Source organism: Misgurnus anguillicaudatus, chromosome 17 (genome assembly GCF_027580225.2).
Source record: "Misgurnus anguillicaudatus chromosome 17, ASM2758022v2, whole genome shotgun sequence".
In the NCBI taxonomy this organism is placed as follows: Eukaryota; Metazoa; Chordata; class Actinopteri; order Cypriniformes; family Cobitidae; genus Misgurnus; species Misgurnus anguillicaudatus.
Window position 1 is genome coordinate 30,497,784 of NC_073353.2, and position 19,971 is coordinate 30,517,754.

Genomic DNA, 19,971 nt, shown 5'->3' on the forward strand with positions numbered 1-19,971 from the left:
CTCGTTTTGTTCCAAACTCTTCTTGGGTCGTTTGGTTGGCCCGTACGCTTACAGGAGCTGACACAACCAGCGGCAGACGGTACAGAGATATCCATAAGTCCATAAGCAAGCGCATAGTTCCGCATTTGTCCACAACACTGGCTGCGTCCGAAAACTCAAGGCAGTGAGGACTGTGAGGACTTGTGGCCTCGCTGCCTCATAAGGACATGACTTCGGACTCGGAGACCTGAAGGCCGCTCAGAGAAAGGCTTTCCGACGCACTTCAAAGGCAGCGTGTTTGAAATAAAAACAGAGAGCGCCTTTGTGATAACTAATCACATATTTGAAAACTAAAATACTAATTTCTCGCTAGAAATGAAATTAAAATGCTTAAAAATATACGTTTATTTTCACTAAATTTGTGCTCCAGCCGCTTCCTTGGCCGCCATTTTATTTTTTCGAGCTCGACCAGTGTGGTCATGTGGTTTACGTCAGTAAAGGCGGTGACAAAGGGTCACATGGATATTAACGTCATTGACAGGAGACTGCACTGCCCCGTGTCAATGTTTTGAATGGAAATTTTCTCACGATTTACAAGTAGTTGAAAACATTACAGATATTGATAGTAATCAGCTGGACAAAATATATAACACTGGCCTAGTGGTTTTTGGACATTTTACTGCAAATATCTTACAAATTGCACCTTTAATAGGGTATGGAAATAGGCGCCACATCGATAACATTGAATCTTATTGGTTCTTGCATGTCTTGTGACATCAAAGGTATCAGCCAATTTTAAACCCTTTCTGTATCTTTTGTGTTCAGTTGAAGAAAGTCAGTCGTATACATCTTTGATGGCATGCATAAGAGTAAATTATTTAAAAAAATTACATTTTGATGAACTGTTCCAGGGTCGCACAGCAGTTATAATATGTTTGTAGTTTATCCACTGTAATTATTTGCCATTAGGCCACATTGTGTCATCTCAACTGGTCTTTTAGTCTCGCCGAATCGTTTAATTGCAGCTTCTTTTTAGCTTAATTACAAATCGAAAACAATACAAAACAGTATTTGAATAGTCTATTAAAGACGGTTCATCACCAACCCCATCATTATAAATGATTTAGTCGCACAACCGATGGTGTGAATGTGGCACTGTTTTAAAACTGAGCTAGATAGAGGTTTATTGAATTACTCCATTAGTGTTGCTTTGTTTTGGTGAAAGGCATTATTCGATGACTGGTTTCATCACTTTAAAAGAAATTTTCTGCTTAATAATAGGTCGGGGATTCACATTTGTATAATCTGAGGGTTTAAATATCACCTAGCCACCCTGATAAAAAGGATACCTATCCGGAAGGAGTGTGATAGTCGAAACGAGGTGTTCTTATCAGAAGATGAGAAGACTTGAGGGCTTTAGTTCTCCTAAACCTCCAATCCGTCATGTCGGTGTCACCTCCAGAGCAATTTTACAGAGATCCCCACCCTGTTCTGCGGCACAGAGTTCCTTTACTTCTGGCCAGCATGCGCACTTGCCGTCTTGCATGGGATTAAAAATAATTATGAGCTGGTATTGTAAGAATGGCTATGAAGATCTAGATTGGAGTATCCGACGGGGCGCGGAGACAGTCTCGCATCGACCTTGCCCGGGTTTGGCATCCAGCCCGGCCTTTCAGCTCCCCATACAATGGCGACGTGAAGCAAAAAGGGGAGTAGACAACTTCATGCGCCATTATTTATAACGACCCTCGTGCTACTTAAATTAGATGCCTTGTTTTCAACAAACCAGCCTTTGTTTGCTGGCCTGTACGTTATTATAGAGCCATTAACTGTCATTTAAAGCCACCGTTTTTCTAAATTAAACCCGCTTACTTGAGTAACGTTTTATATTTACGGTAGTGCAAATGCGTGCAAATGAGGTTGCGTGACAAACTAAGTCAGCACGATAAACGAAACGATTTGGTAGGTTTTTACATTACCTTTGGATGGCAGCTTGAAATATTGTATCACTATAATTCATGCAAAATTCATAAGAGTGACGCCCTGAGCATCGAAACCACTTGAAATGAAAGTTTAGGAGTTATGAGGAAGATGCTTACTTGATCTGCAGGAAGTTTGATAGACATACATAGCCTCAGGAAAGCCCACTGGGCTGTCAATGAATAGAATAAAGTAACTTTTGATGTGCTGAAAAGCTGAATTTTGTCATCGCTAAAGCCTTTCATACCTGCTGCAGACATGCAGTGTTTGTTTATCGTAAGCTACTGTTATTTTTATAGTATGCATCACTGTCTTTTGTTCTTTCTCTATATGATTCATCTCTATATTTGTCCAGTGTTGTATTCTGGGATATGTTGCCCATTGCCTTGTTCTCAGAATTCATCTCTATGAATACTAACATATTGCTGCTTTCCGCAGGGTGCCCACACTGCAAGAACGCTGTCCCTCATTTCACGACAGCAGCCGAGCTTTTCAAAGAGGACCGCAAGGTGAAGTTCAACCCCATTTTTAACCTCTTCCTATCTTTGGTTCTCGACTGGTGGGTTGTGACCCAAGAAAAGATTGATCAAAAGTTCTCCCTCTCTTTCTCTGACAGTTTTCAGACATCCTAGAATTTAATTACTTTTCATCTCCAGAATGTTCTCAAGGTTTTCAGTCTCACAGTCGCAGTGCTTTCTGACGCTGTTGACCTTGTTCTTCTGATGAAGACTTTTATTCTTCATCTGTCTAGTTTTTCTCTGTTGATCTCTATATTGTACCAGATGCTGCCTTGACAAGGCGCTTTTATCAGTCAGAGAAATAATTTACTCAGAAATGAAAATTCTGTCTTTAAATAGAATCTTTAAATAGATCTTTTGCACATAACAATAGTTCATAGTGACTACAGCTGCCATATATTTTTGGTGCTTTTTTGAAGCTTGACAATCCAAGGTCAATATGAACCTCAAGAATAATGCATAGTCTGTAAAAAATTCCTTTTAGTAAAAAAAGTTTAAATGGACATAAGCATGTGTAAATAATCCCAAGATTATTGCTTGAACTTTAAATTCACACATTTCTTTGACATTCACGGTTGCAGACGTTCTTTTTGACGCTGTACTTTTAACACATTCTCCTTCCAGAGTAACATGACATTCATTCGTTTCTTTCACGTCTACGATCTGACATTTTTCCTCCAAATCTTTTTTAAATCTGTTCAAAAGTTGCTGGTTTTTTTCTGAATCCTTACAGGCCTCGTGAAAAAATCTCACTTGGCTTCTTTAACTCTGTTGATTTAAAATGTTGAATTGTTGTTTGCAAATGTCTGAAATTCATCGAGCACAACGTCAGCACTCTTTAATCTCCCAGTTGCTCTTAAGTTTAAACTCACTCGTAATTATTATTTAGATGTATTGCTTTTCAAAAGAAATCTCGCCAAGATTAGGTTCTTTTCGTACTGAATTTCAAGCTAACGCCCTTGAAAAGGGCTTATTATTAAAAACAGATATTGTTTGTCTGTAGAATAAAAGCTCTGTTTAGAAAGCTCCATCTGCTGGTTTTTAAACACTGAGCCACTTAATTCATAGTCATTTTTCTTATGCATAAGTGCTCGAAAGAAATAGCAGAAGTTATATGACTCTAAAATGACTTGTTTTTTGTTTTGATTCTTACTTCAAAAGCTTTCACATTGATCGATGTCCAACTATACTCAAACTGCCAAAAACATGGCCATGCCTTTTGCGAGTCGTGCTGTGTCCGAAACTGCTACTTATATCCTATATAGTGCACTGTGTTGGGTGTCCGCCATTTCTTTTTAGTTGTTTTTAAAACCTGAATGAACACTTAATTTCCTAAATTTGTTCACTACTTTTTACCCACAATGCACTCTGATGTTGAGGGTACATTCAATGTACGCTCGCTCACTCACTATTTTACATAAACTCATCACCACGAATTTATGTTTATTAACTTGTGTTGTTACTTGTTGATGTTATTTTCCACCTTTTATAAATAAACAAATTAAATAAACACAATATAGACGTTTCAGCAGTAACAACATAAACAAACGACTTTCGTGGAACAAACGTAACTTCCGGTAAACTCCGCAATGAATCAATAACAATAAAGGTTCTTTAAGGGGCGGTTCACATTTCACGTCTAAAACCGCGCTGAAAATGCGACCGTTGGTTGGTTCTTGTTACATGACCTGCGGTGCACTTGCGGCATTCTAAAAAGTTGAAATGTTTTTAACGCTGTGCAGATGCGCATGAAAAAACGAACATGTCGCACCTCGTCGCTTGCGTTATGAGCGCGCGCCGCATACCATTTGAAATAAAGAACTTGAGCGTGCAAAAGACGCGATATGTGAACCGCCCCTAAGAGTAGTTTATTTCTGATAACAAGCATAATAAACAGCAAGTAGATTACCTTAGTTTAAATCATAGCTCATAAATCAAGTGTATCAAAAACTACACTTAGCTAACGTTACTGTGTTAAATGTCTACTATATAATGTATACAATCTTAACTACAGATCGGCTGCCAAACCTCCTATCAAATAGCAGAAATCCATGATCGGTGTCTTCCCTCGTCTTAGGAAACCAAAACATTTGTTATTTTCGATGAGATATTTGTTACAGAGTTCAGTTTAGCAACTAGTGAGACTATTAAGGGTGTCGCAAACCGGCTGCACAGCTCAGCGTAGCGCTGCGCAAAGTCGCTTCTAGGACAACTCGGAGGTATCGTAAACCGGAAGTGCACATTAAATAGCGCAAGCTTCGTCAGATAGTATCTTCTTCAAAATGCAAAATATATGTTAGCAGCCAATGTTAATCGTTAATGATTTGGGACAAATATGATATTATTTAATGTTAAACTATGTGGGTGGCACGACAGGGATTTGAGCAACTTCCTGAGTCAAAGCTGGGCGGCACCTTGCGGCGCCCATGTGCATATACTCATAGAAAACAATGTGTTCGATTTTTTTTTTTAATGGTGCGGCGCTGAGCTGCACGGCCGGTGTGCGATCCCCTTTAAAGGTCTTTGAATCGATAAGATGGCGGACGCTGCCTCACGAGGGTTGGCTGTATCGTCTGCTTCTGTATTTAAACGTTCTCGTCTGAAACCTGAGATATACAATACTGTTGACGGGAAAATTATTGTTGAGGATGAATTCCTCAATTTTCTTGCTGTCAAAATTAAGACTTTGAGTCAGGATGAAATTGTCCTGTTGGCTGCAAAAACGTTTGACTCTGATTGGATTGAGGCCTCAAAGAAGGTATTGTTTGAACTGTGTCCTACAACACAACGGAATGTTTCTCATAAAGGGCCACAGAAAGACATCAATAACATAAAAAGCTGTCTTAAAGTGATAAATGAATGTGGCGAAGACATTCCTAGATTTGTTTCCCATTTCTTGGATGAGTTACCCCCAGTGTCTTTCGATAGCATTGATGTCTCAAGTTTGCTTGGAAGAATGGAGCAGCTGAGTGTTGAGCTTTGTACTATGAAACACGCAATGCAACTACATGTTAACGCGGATGAAGATCTACGAGCTATCACAGTGGATATTAATCGGAGAGTGAGTGTTTTGGAGCAAGCGACGGATGGGATGCGGGTTGCCAGCACGGAGGGCTCTGCAAAGCCCGCTAATACTGCGCGGACAGAGGGTACGGCACTCGGAGCCGCGTCAGTTGAAACTCTTGAAATGGACATAAGCGGTGAAGGAGTTGTGATGGCGAGGTCATTATCGTTGACTGCTGATAGAGTGGTAAGTCATGTGTCAATGGAGGGAGCCACAGGATTAACACCTTCCTTGGATTCCCCGAAGTGGAGTCGCGTCGTAAAAAAGGGTCGTCGACAAGGCTTTGTGAATGCTGATGTTAAAACAAGATCGTCTAATGATACCAGCATGCAGAAAAAGAAGTCCGGTAATGTCAAGTCTGTTGTTGGCACTGGAGCTGTGGGCAACATTCGAATGATTAAGACCAAACTGGTGAGTGTTTTTGCCTCCAAGTTTACACCTGACTTAGATGCCTTGACCTTGTCTGAGTACCTGAAACAAAAACTTGGTCGCGATGTTGATTGTCAGAAAATTGAAACAATACAAAGCAGATACAGTTCATTTAAAGTATCCGCTGAATGTAATGAAGTCAGTGAAATGTATGACCCACAACTCTGGCCCGAAGGGGCTTTTGTAAGACGCTATTATGAACCGCGTAGGGTGGGAATCAATGGGTCAAATACTGCTCCAGTCGCTGGGGAAAATGTGCGTCCTCGGGTAGGATAAACAATTGTGTACCTTTCATGGACATTCGGGTTGTGTCATATAACTGTCGTGGCCTTCGTGTGGGCCAGGGTGATGGGGACAAAGCCCGCCGTGTGGTTGTGGACAGTCTGTTAGAGAACTGTGATATTTTATGTCTGCAAGAGACTTTTTTACCAATGCAAGATTTAGATAAATTAAATTCTATTCATGATCATTTTCATGGTGCTGGTGAATCCACAGTGGATCTTGGTATGGATTTAATTAAAGGTAGGATATCTGGGGGTGTAGCCATACTATGGAATAAAAAGCTAGATCCACTGGTTAAGGTAATTCGATTGGATGTTAATTGGTGTATTGCAATACAGATAACTTATCAAGATAAGAATTTTATTATTCTAAATGTGTACACACCTTACGAAAGTCATCATAATGAAGATGAGTATTTAAATAGATTGGCTTTTATCAGTTCTTTTATAGAAAGTTCTACTGTTTCTAGTGTGTATGTCATTGGGGATATGAATGCAGATATTTCAGACAAAAAGTCTATATTTTCCAGTCATATTGCTCAGTTTTGTCATGATAATAATCTTATTCTGTCAACAGAAGTGTGTTTGCCTGTAGATAGTTATACTTATGTTAGTGAGGCTTGGAACACAACATCATGGTTGGACCATTGTATTAGCACAGCAGATGCACATGCATCGCTGACTGGTATGAGTATTCTGTATGGAATAGTAACAACTGATCACATACCTGTGTCCATTGTGATAAATGCTGAGTTCCTTGTAGCGATTTCTAGTACTGATAATAATGTCAATATACCAAAAATTGATTGGTCTGCACTTACAGAGGAGGATCTTTCGGTTTATTATGTAAACACAGATAGATGTCTGGGTAACATTAAGTTGCCTAGGGATGCAATCATGTGTAGTGATGTCAACTGTAAAGATCCAAGTCATCAGAGGGATATCTGCTCAATGTATAATGATATTTTTAATGCCTTGCATTGTTGTAGTAAGCCTTTTTTTAAATTGAAGGGTATACCGAATAAGACTAGGCCTGGATGGAGTAAATATGTATCTGAATATCAGGATGAAGCCAGAGAAGCTTTTAAATTATGGGATATAGCAGGTAGACCCAGGCAGGGGCCTGAGCTTGAGTATAAAAAAATCTACAAATGCAAGATACAAGTACGCTATTCGTTTTATTGGTAAAAATGAGCAATCATTGAGGGCTGATTCTATGGCTATGAAGCTATTAAATCAAAATACCACAGATTTCTGGAAAGATGTAAGAACAATTAATAGATGCAGAGTATCTCTTCCTTGTGTCTTGGATGGAGTTTCGGGGGCAGATAATATTGCAGAATTATGGAGACAGCATTATTATAGTCTTTTTAATTGCATCCAAAAGGAATTATATGATGTGGATGATATTCAACCTAATGATTCCATGGTGATTATGTCATGTGAGGTGGAACATGCTATGAGTAAATTGCCTCAAAATAAAGCTAGTGGACTAGATAATATTTCTGCTGAACATCTAAAATATGGAAGTAAGAGGATTGCCCCTTTACTAGCTGTCTGTTTTACTGGCCTTTTGATTCATGGCGTGTTACCAGAGTCAATGTTGTCTGTTCTGTTAGTCCCAGTTATTAAGAACAAAGCTGGTATGGTAGGCAACTTAGATAATTATAGACCCATAGCTCTAGCAAGTATCCTGTCTAAAGTGTTGGAAAAAATCTTGCTGGACAGGTTAAATGTGTTTATTAAATCTAAAGACAACCAGTTTGGATTTAAGGCTAAACATGGTACTGATCTCTGCATTTATGCATTAAAGGAAATTGTAAATAAGTATAGAAATAAAAACTCATCAGTTTTTATGTGCTTTATTGATGCATCCAAGGCCTTTCGATCGGGTCAACCATGCAAAGTTATTTTTAAAAATGAAACAAAGAGGGGTGCCAGAATATATTGTGAGAATCCTAGTTTATTTGTATTCCCACCAGATGATGCAAGTAAAATGGGGCAGTAAACTCTCTTCTCCATATGGGGTTATTAATTGCATGAGACAAGGGGGGGATTTTGTCCCCAATTTTGTTTAATTTTTACATGGATGATCTATCTGAATGTTTGAAAGCTTGTAAACTGGGTGTATGATTGGGAATATTCTAGTGAATCATAATTAGATGCAGATGATCTGGTGGTGTTTATTTTTAGCAATGCTGGCCTTCAACAGCGTTTAAATGTCTGTTCTGATTATGGTCTTGAACATGATATTTTATATAATCCTGATAAGAGTGTGGTTTTGATTTGCAGGACTAAGGAGGATAAAAGTATAACATTTCCAGTGTTTAAGCTGTCTAATAAGAGTCTTACTGTATCTGTGAAAGTAAAATACCTTGGACATTTTATCACATGAACGCATGAAAGACGATGAGGATATTGAAAGACAACGGAATATGATGTATATGCAGGCTAATATACTTTTACGTAAGTTTAGTTTCTGTTCAGATGAGGTGAAGGTGTCTCTTTTTAAAGCATTTTGCACTACACTTTATACTGCTCACCTGTGGTTTAACTATAGAACATCAAGTTTACAGAACCTACAGGTAGCCTATAATGATGCAATGATAATTTTACTAAAGAGACTTAGATGGTATAGTGCAAGTGAAATGTTTGTGAGTGTTAGAGTAATTACTTTTAAAGCACAGCTACGAAATCTCATGTATAGATTTATCTGCCGGCTAAATAATTCTGATAATGAGATTATTGTGGGTCTATCTGATATAAGTGTGAGTACTACACGATATCAGTCAAAGCTTTGGAGACATTGGTATTGTTGTATTCTGTAGCTATTTATTGTGTGGGTTGATGTGTGGGTTGTTTATTTTGTTTTAATGTCTTGTCTGTAGTATTCTTTTGTTTTATCTGGACCCCGAGTCTGTAATAAAGATTGATTGATTGATTGAAACAAAGACCGGAAGTTAAGTTCCGCTCAGACACGTAGGATGACTGTTTCAAAGGAAACAGTGTGCTTTTAAAAAATAGCAGCAGTTGGTGTGCTTTGTCTGTGCTGAGCGCCGGCGCTCTGCGTATTTTACGTACTTACATACTTTTTACGTTCAACTTTGTGTAAAGCGCTCATCTCGTCAATATTACTTTTCACTAAACCGTCCAGTCACAATGGAGGAGGGACGGGACAAATACCTCAACCACCAACCCGCTATAGCGGCTGATAAACTGAAAGAAGTATCATATCAACCAAAGCGCTTAGCTGAAGAAGCAGATTTTGTTATTCAGTCTATAAACAACTGAAATGATTTCAGTCCAAAAAATAGATTTAGCTGATCAGTAAATAAAGCGTTTGAGTTTTTTCTATCATGCTCATCAGTTTTATTCGCCAGTACATCAAAGGAAGCGATTCTGTGTTATTTAGTACAGATCTCATCCACATCCTCCTCCTGCATTCTGAATCTGCAAAAAATTGTGACCGTGAATCAAACAAGGAATACCCCCAATGTCAAGTTTTGTTTGGTTATGGTTACGGATCTGGTTCCACTTAAGTTTCCAATTAAGTCCTTCTGGTTCCACTGTTGTTCCTCTGTTCTCATTATTGCTGCTTATTTCCTTTCTGAATAGTGCATTAGTTAACACTGTAAATTACCTTCTAGTAGAATAGGACCTAGAACCTTATACTCCTTTTATCTACTTAATAATAAGGCCCTTTTTTGTTAAGAAAGCTAAGTAATGCATATCTTGTTTCACCCCAATTAAATACAAGAGGGCTAATGGTTAAAATAATGACTAATCGTCTATGTGAAGTTTGAATCCTGTTTCAGCTGTTCTTACTCTTGATGTGTTTAAACTTTTAATGCCACAAAATCCGACTAAAGCAACTTCTGTAATATTCATGAGCTCACAGTCTTTTTGATTTCCTGTGTGCATTGACTCTATTTCTTACTTTGTACGGTTAGTAATTACCATCTTGAGAAAGATGTAGAGTACCTTTATGAGTGACTTTTTGACCTCATTTATCTCATTAACCACCCGTGTAAGCACAAAACGACAGGCCACGAGTCTTATGTTGCTTACATCTGCTTATTGGTGAGGTTATAGCAAGATTTGTCAAGTGCCAGGAGGGTTTAGCAAATCAGGATCAATAACAGAATTCACCAGCAACCTTTGAATAAACACCATAATTTCTCTCAATTTCTCATGTTAATTGAAAAGACTGAATAATAATGAAAACATGCATCTCAACCTCCAGAAAGACCCTGTTATCTTGGACGATCTTGTCTGATTGTTTCTCTATCACGTATTATAAATATAATATTTATATTAACTCTATAATTGAGGAGTTCAGATGCAAAGCAGATAAAATGCCTGTCTAAAATGAGAAGTTGATATTACCAAATGCTCTCAACACGTATTATATGGATATATGATCCAATACTCAACAAGCAGGAGGGTCATTCTACAGAAAAGGTGGAATTCGGGTGATAGAAATCTGCTTAAATGAACTTCTTTCAACATACCCAAAACTTCTTTAATAGCATTAATTAACTTGTCAAATCTATGAATCCGCTAAATTAATCTATTTTTAACTTTTTAATACATTTTAATAAAGAATCCATGATTCATTTATTTGTCATTGGTGTTACTTGTGATTTAAACAACATTAATGTTGATACTAAATAATTTTTCTCATTACAGCCTGTGTATTTAGTTAAAGGTTGAGTAGAGGAATGATAACAGCAAGAAAAATAATTGATTATTAATATTTGTTTAATTAAATTCTTCATCTTTACCCAGCATTGTATGAAATTATTTGATTCTCAGTTTGACTTTTTTCTTTAAAACCAACAAAAACAAAAATATTCAACCAAAAAGGCTTTGATGCCAAGACTGAAATATCAACAATGTCTTACATCAACAACACAATATTACTAGAAAGTACAAGAAAATACATTGATAACACCAAAACTTGGTTTAACACCAATGACATAATGTAACACCAATGACACAATTAGAATATAATAATAGATAATGAATATGATAAAACTTAAAAAATGTTCCATCTTGGTTTGTTTTTATGCTCTTATGTGGGTCAGTTAAAGGAATAGTGCTTAGGAAGTACTCATTAGAGAAGTAACACCAATTACGGTAACACCAATGACGGTAACACAAATGACAATTTACAGAAAAAACTAATATTTTAACAAAATGGCTGCCATTAGCCATGTGCTATTTTAACAGAGATGTAACAATCACATACTTATTCAGTATTGTTGTATTTTTATGTAAAGATCTTAACACTCCCAGCTATAAAAAAAAGAATAACACTAATGACATCCAAAAAATCTTATCTCAAAATTCTTAGATATATCATGATATTTTAGACAAATAAGGTAAGAAGCAAACCTTTTGCCTTCCTCCACTGCACTTCTTCCACTGACCTCTTGACCCATGAAAAACTTCAAAGAGCTGATACATTGTTTCAAAATTAAAGTGCTTGTGGGTAGGGTAACACCAATGACATCAATTTGGTGGACAAATATTTATTTGATATTACTCATATTAATAGTGTATTTTTGACCATTTCAGTGTTGTAGTAAATTCATACAGGGTTAAAGGTAAATGTAAATTAGATTTGTTTTATAAAAAACATGGTTTTAAATAATAAGTACACAGTTCAACTTCCATGTATGATCAAAGGGACAGGGCAATTTTCAGGACCAGACATTTTAAAAAAAGTTTAAAAAATGAGAAAAAAAAGAAATTTAAATAAATAAACTCTCTCATAATTTTAAGGACAGTCTATATTTATAAAATATATATCATAATGGGATTATTGGGTCAAATTAAATGATTAAGGGGTCTGTAAAAGCAAGGGACAAGCATTTCCACCTTTTTTGTAGAATGACCCAGGAATCCACATCCAAAAGCAGATAACAGGTCTATAGTGTTTCATCTGCGTGCTCTGAGGTGATCATACATGAAAATGGTTAAATACGGTGGCTTTATGCTTTTCTTACTGATATTTAGCGCCAATTTATCGGGAAGTGATGATTTTGCTCTTATTAGCTACTTTTAATATGCAACTTTGCAAGCAAACATACCTATTGTTAGTCTAGCATCAAGCTTACAGCTGTTTTGTCTGTGCAAACCGAGTATAGTGCAGCTGTGACGCATCCAATGTACACAACGTCAAGTCTTGCACATGATGTATCATTGGTTTCTTTCAATGTAGACACAGTGTTATGAGCGACGGCCGAGCTGAATGGTAATGTTAACTAGATGGATTTATGTCATTAGGACACAACAGAGAAACTATATGATTACCATAGATAAATATCATGTTGCTGTAGTAAATGGGGGCTTTGGTTTCACATTTAAGTGATAAACTGCAATGAACACAGGTTGACGGGACTAAAACACACTGTTACACCTTGACAGCGTCTTTTTCAGTGTAGCGAAAGCCAAAATGACTGAAATATGCCATTCGTCAAGACACATTTATGGTTGGTTTGTTTATGTTACACTAACTGCCGGCCTGAGATATCCTGAGCATAAATCTCCGCTCTTATTTTATATTGGCTTGTTTGCTATATTTTTTCTCACCCTGCTTTGAATGGCTTTTCTCGACAGGAATGTATTACTCATTTTTCATTACCCTAGAAAAAGCGTCTAAATTCGGGACGTAGGGGATCCAGCGAGCGAAACAACTCCATCAGTGCCAGAGCAGCTGTGCTGTTAGATTTCACAGTTACGATCTCACACGTTAAAATACCCACGCCAAAGGGCAAAACACAACTTTCATTCATACACCATTTATACTGCTAAGTTCAGGTTTTGTATGTGCAGATGTCATTACATTTTAATTGTTTTTGCCAGTTGGACTGTTGGTTTATTCATAAGCCAATGTTCATCAGGATGATTCAGATGCACTGCCAATGCGGTCTTATAGATTGTTGACCAATATATGATGTCTCTGTAAATTAGTCCATAAGAGGTTCAAGGCATTGTTTATTCATATATTTTCTACCATGCTACACAATATCTCTTATTATAGTTAGTTTGTGTTTGTATACTTTAGTCACGTATAAAGCATTCTGTCCACAGTGTACATTTTTCCCAGAGCTCGGCTGTCTCAATGAGTCTCATGGGGATTTAAGAGCGTAAACAGCATAGCCATGATCAGACAGTATAAATCTCTTTACTACACAAGCAACATCTTGCACAAATTTCATTTGTCCAAAAGCACCATATACACTTAACAGAAAAGTACCAAGCATATCATTGCTATACCATGTTTTTTAACATAGTAGTACCATGATATTTCTAATTACCATGGTGTATAAAATTTAAATGCCGAAGTATGGACCATTTTTATGCGTACGCGACGGTCCATGTCCAGGGTGCGTCCTGCAATTTTCGTCATTAGAAGAATATGTGCATACTGTACACGCACCACCGGATTTTTGAAATCCGGCATACATAGTATGCTTAGATCGCGTTTGTCGCAATGCACATGCGTCGAACGTCTGTGTACTAAACTATACTTTGCAAGGCTGTGCGTTCGACCGCGTGCGTACATTTGCGTACATGTACAAAAACAGACTATACTCCAGGCTTAATTATGCTAATCATTTAGTAGGGGAAAACCGGGGCAAAAGTAACGCGGGACGAAAGTAATTTTTCTCCAAGTCCCGATAACATTTGCATCCCAAACTATGACAGCATCTTTAGCACACAAACCCTTGACAGACCTGAGAAATATCGCATTATTTACTCATCGTTTTCCGCGTGTCCAGAAAGGTGTTTTTAACCATGATAAGTAAATTCCTAAAGCAGTAATTTTTTTCTTATAACGCGTTGTTTTTCGTTTCATGTGTTAAAGTACTGATCAATCTACAGATTATTTAGTGACCTAACACGTCCTGAAGTTTCACTTCTCTGAGTTTTTCAAAATAAAAGTAAATCATGTTTAAATGTGAGGAGATCCTGAGGAGACACTTGTTACTTTTGTCCCGCTGCTAATACTGTTGTACTGTGTTGGAAAATGATATTATTCTTATTTGATTTAATTTCATTTTCAAACTGTTAAAAAAAATTTTATACTCAAAAATCCTAGTTTGTACTTTTGGTTGCTGTTGTACGGAGCCCCTAAGGGGACATGGAGAAAAAATTAAATGAAGTTTAGGTTCGCGTGCGCACGTGAAACTATCGCGCGCTCACGTGAAACTATCGCGCGATCACGTGAAACTTTCGCGCGCTCACGTGAAACTTTCGCGCGCTCACGTGAAACTACCGTGTTTAGTTTCACGTGCGCACGCGATAGTGTCACGTGTGCGTGCAATAGTGTGCACATGAAAAAAATGTGCACATGAAGGTTTCGCGTGAACACGCGAAAGTTTCACGTGAGCACATGAAACTAAACTTTTGATTTTTTTGCTCCAATGTCACCTCAGGGGCTCGGTACTTTTGAAACATTTGATAAAACTGAAATTTAAAATGAAAATGTAATTTAAATATTTTTTACAAAGATAAATTACAAAATATGTTTGCAGTTACATATTAACAAAATCTATCTTGTTTTGTTGTGTTACTTTTGACCCACATGTGTGTTACTTTCGTCCCTGCAGGTGGGGTCGGAAGTAACAATTCACTACATGTGTTTAAAGTGAAATTATACTGAAGTCGTTTTACATTTGTTCAAAATTCCACCTGGCATTGATAGACCACACTTGTGAGTTATTGACCACAGCAAAAATATATCTCCATCTAAAACATTATCTTTTAAAATTAAGTTTTTCTGGACATTTATCATTTCCATTTATACATTCGGTGGACACTTCTATCTTAAGCAACTTAGTGCATTAAAGATATACACTTTTTCTTTTAAGCAGTGTGTTTCTTTGAAATCAAACCCATGACCTTTGCATTGCAACTCTACCAACTAAACTATAGGGAATACTGTGATCGTATCAGTGCTGTACCATGTTATTTTTGGACTTGTGGAGTTGTTGGTCTATGACCGAGCTAAATTTTATATCCAAATAATTATTCTTTTCAGATTGCGTACGCTGCAGTGGACTGCACAAAGGGACAGAACCATGAGCTGTGCAAACAGGAAGGGGTTGAGGGTTACCCAACATTCAGCTATTATAACTACGGCAAATTCAGTGAGAAATACAATGGGGAAAGAGGGGTAAGTGTTGTTCTTTCACACGTAAAAAACTGCCCTGTTTGGACAACTACCTACTCTTATTATGTTTGAATGTCATTGTGTTTCATTTTTTGGCCACTGGAAATGTTTTGCATTTTGTTTCCATTACAGGAAGCCGGTTTCATAGGTTTCATGAGAAATCTCAGGGGCCGAGACCAGGAGAAAGTGGGAAAGCGGAAGGATGAGCTTTAATCATGTGGGTGTGGTCATGTCCATGGGGGGAGCCTATCATTGCACTGTGACTTGGGCAGGGACATCCCAGCACTGACGCCACAGACTTGAAAACCTCAGCTAAAACGCTATTTTTTATATATAACGGTGCCCTTATGTTTGTAATACCAATGTACAACCATCAAAAAAACTTTAGACTTTGCTTTTTGTCGTAGTTTTTTTTATTATTTCTTCTTCATGTTTTGTGAAATTGTTCCCAAATACTGTGACTTCAGTTACTGTAATCTACATACACCTGAAATCTATGCAATACTGGACCCTCGTTCCCCAAGGGTCTCGTACGTGTGATGGTGACTTGTGTTAATGGGGAAAGCCGGTTATCAGCGGGACGCATTGTCTTTACTCCCATTCCAGTGAAGAGACATAATGTGTACAATCGTATCTGCAAATATTTTTGTATAAAAGAAAAAATCTGGAAAAATGCTGACATAATGGCTTTTGGAGAAAGTTGTTGTAGCTCAACTTTGTGGCCTTAAATGTTTGGATAAATCCAAACCGTGCATTGCATTGAATTTTTTTGGTTTGAAAATACTAGGGCCAAAAGGCAAAGCAAATACATGTATTCAAGCAAGTCGTTTTTTATTGTAACTAAGTCATGTTGATGTGTGAGAATAAAATCATATGGAAAACTAGAAAATGCCAAAAACAAAAGATCTCGATAGTAGTTTTCAAACATTTCTTTGGAAGTTTAATCTTATAAACAAGTCTTGGTCCTTCATATTGGCCAATTGGAAATTAATATTCTGTGTTCATTGAAGGCTCTTGTGTACTTATACGTCTAATCTAATTATATACAGTCTAAACTATCCCCTCTTAATGATTCTGTATCTCTAATACACATGGACATTTCCTCTTATAAGCATGCAAATGAAAGGCGAAGGTAATAACTGGAGCCCTAGGTCATAACCGGATAGATTTATTATCATCATCATCATCAGAGGATGCAGGAAGAAGAGTGATGCTCATTTAACGGTTCTTGCTGGTTGATCCATCATTGGATGTTACAGGATATCTGTGATACTCGAGGTCTCCTAGGTGTGGCACTATTGGCACGATCCTTACCAATCTCTTTGGCAACTGAACTACTGTTTGTGGGAAAACTCCCTGCTCGAGGCAGTATACATATTTAATGGTCTTGTAGCTTAACTTTAGTTGTATAATTCAAAGGTTTGGTTCGTTTTATTATGAATAAGGTTCTCAGGGAAAGCAAGACACAATTGGGGAGAGCTAGCACACATCTTAATTTGCATTCCAGTTGGGTGTTCACTATTCATGTCGTCGAATTATAAATTGTTTACACGTGTCTTCAGGAGATGGAACAAACACATCTGAACAGGAATTCAGTTTACATTTTCTTGCTAAATCTTTGGCAAGCAGTATAGTAATATAAGCATCATGAGCCAAGGAGCGTCGAGGCGTATATTTCACTTTTTATCCAATGATGTCAAGTTCAAATTTGTGTCTGTTAAGGGTAAAATGGTATAAATCATATCACAAGTCTAAAAAGGTTGCTATTGATGGAGAGGGACAGGCAGGTTAAAGAAAATGCTCTCAATACAGAAATGCATCGCTTGACTACATGTCAATGGTCCTTTATGATTAAATAACACTTGCTGAGATTTGTTTTGTTGCTTTGCTGCTGCTGCTGTAGAGACATGGTTCATATATTCATTGGCATTTATCTTTTATATTTAAATGGTCAGGGGGCTTTATCTAATTCCATTGAGTTATTCTGTTGTTGAACATTTTGCTTTGTCTTATCCCAAAGGTTTGTGGAATGTGAGAGCTTCCACAATAACGCCAAGAACTCACTGTCGTCTTTATTTTTTTGTGCCCAGCCATATGTACAAACACAATGCAAAATAAAAGGCATACATTTCCAAAAAACATTGTCATCATTAAGTATACATGCCTAACATAATGAAACTATTATGGATTGCCAATGTTTAATTAGAAATGTTGGAAAGTCAGCTTCTTTAGCTCAAGATAAAATGTATTGTACAGTAGGTGGATTTGTAATATTATCAGCAGGCTCAGCAGAATTAAGGGTAAATGTGCAGAATGGATTCAATCATAGTAAAACATGTTAAATGGAGCTGGTAGCACTACACACTTATTGGTTTTAAAGTAATGAATTTAGGTGTATGGATCAGGATTAGATTTACATTGGAGGGGGAACCCAGGCATATATATCTGCTGAATATTATTTCGACTTATAGTACAGTTGTCTGTTTTGACTAAGGCCAGTAGTCAACCATTTAGCAATGCCCTAGAATTGACTCCAAACATCTTTTATAATATCAAGGCTTTGGCAATGTGGCAGCGGGTTTTGCAAATACAAGCAGCACTTACATTCTCTTCAGCAAATGTAAAAATCTATTTGGGCATTTTCTGCACAAATTGCACAAATGGTTGTTTCTCAATATCGAGGAACAAATGTTGGTTGGTTTGCTGACTTTGTCTAATCTGCAGACAGCTTATTTGTTTTCCACTTGGCCCTGATAAACACAACTCCACATTTAGCTCTAGTTTTAAGTAAACTTCCCCTGACTCGCTCCTCTATTTTGTCTAGGCAATACACGTACACATAATAACCACTTATCAGCTTTTATCCACTTTAGGAATAAGAAGAATTTCCAACAGAGGAAAAAAAATTATAGATCTGCCCAATATGCCCAATTTGGAAGACAAAATTTAGGTCTATGCTGCTGTTACAGTAGGTATGTGAGAAGCACAACAAATACATTTCTTGATAAATCTGAGGTGTGTTATTTCTCAGTGATTGCTTATCAGCAAGCCTTTCTGTCAAGTTTCATGTCTTGGACTTATCCTGTCATAAACTCAAAAAAGCTAACCCGTTTACTGTCAAACTTAAGTTAAAACCTTGAGCGACGAGTGTGCTGCCTGACAGATTGGAAACTTAAGGGAAAATGCCTGTGGAGAAACACCTGTTGGTGAAATACATTGCAAGTTTTTTAAGTTCAATATGTAGCAGTTTAATGGTTTGGAGAGCAAGATAATCATCAAAATAACCTAAAGAAAGCTACTGAGGGCGCAGGCAATGCTCTGTTGCCCAGATATGGGTGATTCTCACGAAACCATTGAAACACCACGGCACTAATGATTTTAGCTTTAAAATGTGTAATATAGTAACATTAAAAACCATCAGAATTAACACAATACTGTGTTCTACCTTGCACAATGTGTGATTTCAACATAAGAATTTAAAATTGTAAATTTTATCTCATTTTCTGCTGAAATTCTCATTACCGCAATGTGTCCGGCTGTGTTTGAACATGCGTTATGTTGTAATTTAATCAAATTAACACAAAAATAAATGGATGTTTTGCTAGACTACTTTAGATGACAGAAAAAATATTTACTGAATATTCATGTATAATAATAATGAAGAAAAATTAGGAAAATGATGTGTCCATGCCTGATGTTCTCATCCTCCGCAACACTTTTTGAGACAGTTTAAGCACACATACAGAATTTTAATAAAGTTTGATTTTGAGTGTTCAAGCACATGGACCAGTTACTTCAAGATGGCTACCAGGTAAGATCATTTTTTTTTACAGTTAATTTGAAATATTGTCTTGTCAGAATACTTACACGACATTTTGATTATCATTACCGCAACAGATGTTATTAAATGTTAATTTAATAAATAGAAGCATAATAGTTTGATTTTAAATGCATGTGCAGAATCTCCAAATTATGTTCTTTCAGGTTTGTCATGTCATTTTGAAAATATGTCAGTGTTGATGTTTTCTGACTGTTGCGGTAATGAGATTTTTTAGGACTAATTTTTTAAATTGTTACAAAAAGTGTTAAATGATAATTAAAAGTTTTTAAATTAATGTTCCCATTTACTCCAGACTTTGTTTTTCAATGTCTGGTGGGAAAAAAAGTAAATTTAAGCAATTTTTACATTTCATGCTTGACATTTTTAAAACCAAGTTTTCGTGAGAATCACCCATATAGCACTCAGTGTTTAAACAAAAGAGGAAGAATATGTCAGTTCAAATGAACATTACGGAGATAATATGTAGATCACGATGTGTTATACTTTGTCTTATGCATTATTATAACGGGAACATTTTGCTAAATTTATTTTCATGTTCAACAGTGGGTAGGGCTGTCACAATTATGAAATTTGGCTGACAGTTAATTGTCATATAAATTGTAATGATTATGACGATTAATTGCCTGTTTTAGTGCTTTGACAATTATGACAATTAATTGCCTGTTTTATTGCTTTCACATTTTTAATTCTCATAC

At 36.9% G+C, this 19,971-nt stretch overlaps 1 protein-coding gene across 1 annotated transcript in view; it reads left to right on the plus strand.

The window, feature by feature from the left end:
• Positions 1–19,026, plus strand: part of pdia5 (protein disulfide isomerase family A, member 5) — an 88,285-nt gene extending 69,259 nt beyond the window's left edge. Inside the window, exons 15-17 of the mRNA XM_055214859.2 lie at positions 2,398–2,468; positions 15,304–15,438; positions 15,568–19,026. Of these exons, the coding sequence (XP_055070834.2) occupies positions 2,398–2,468; positions 15,304–15,438; positions 15,568–15,648 (287 nt within the window). The 3' untranslated portion in view covers positions 15,649–19,026. The remainder of the gene's footprint in view (positions 1–2,397; positions 2,469–15,303; positions 15,439–15,567) is intronic.
• The last annotated feature ends 945 nt before the right edge of the window (positions 19,027–19,971 follow it).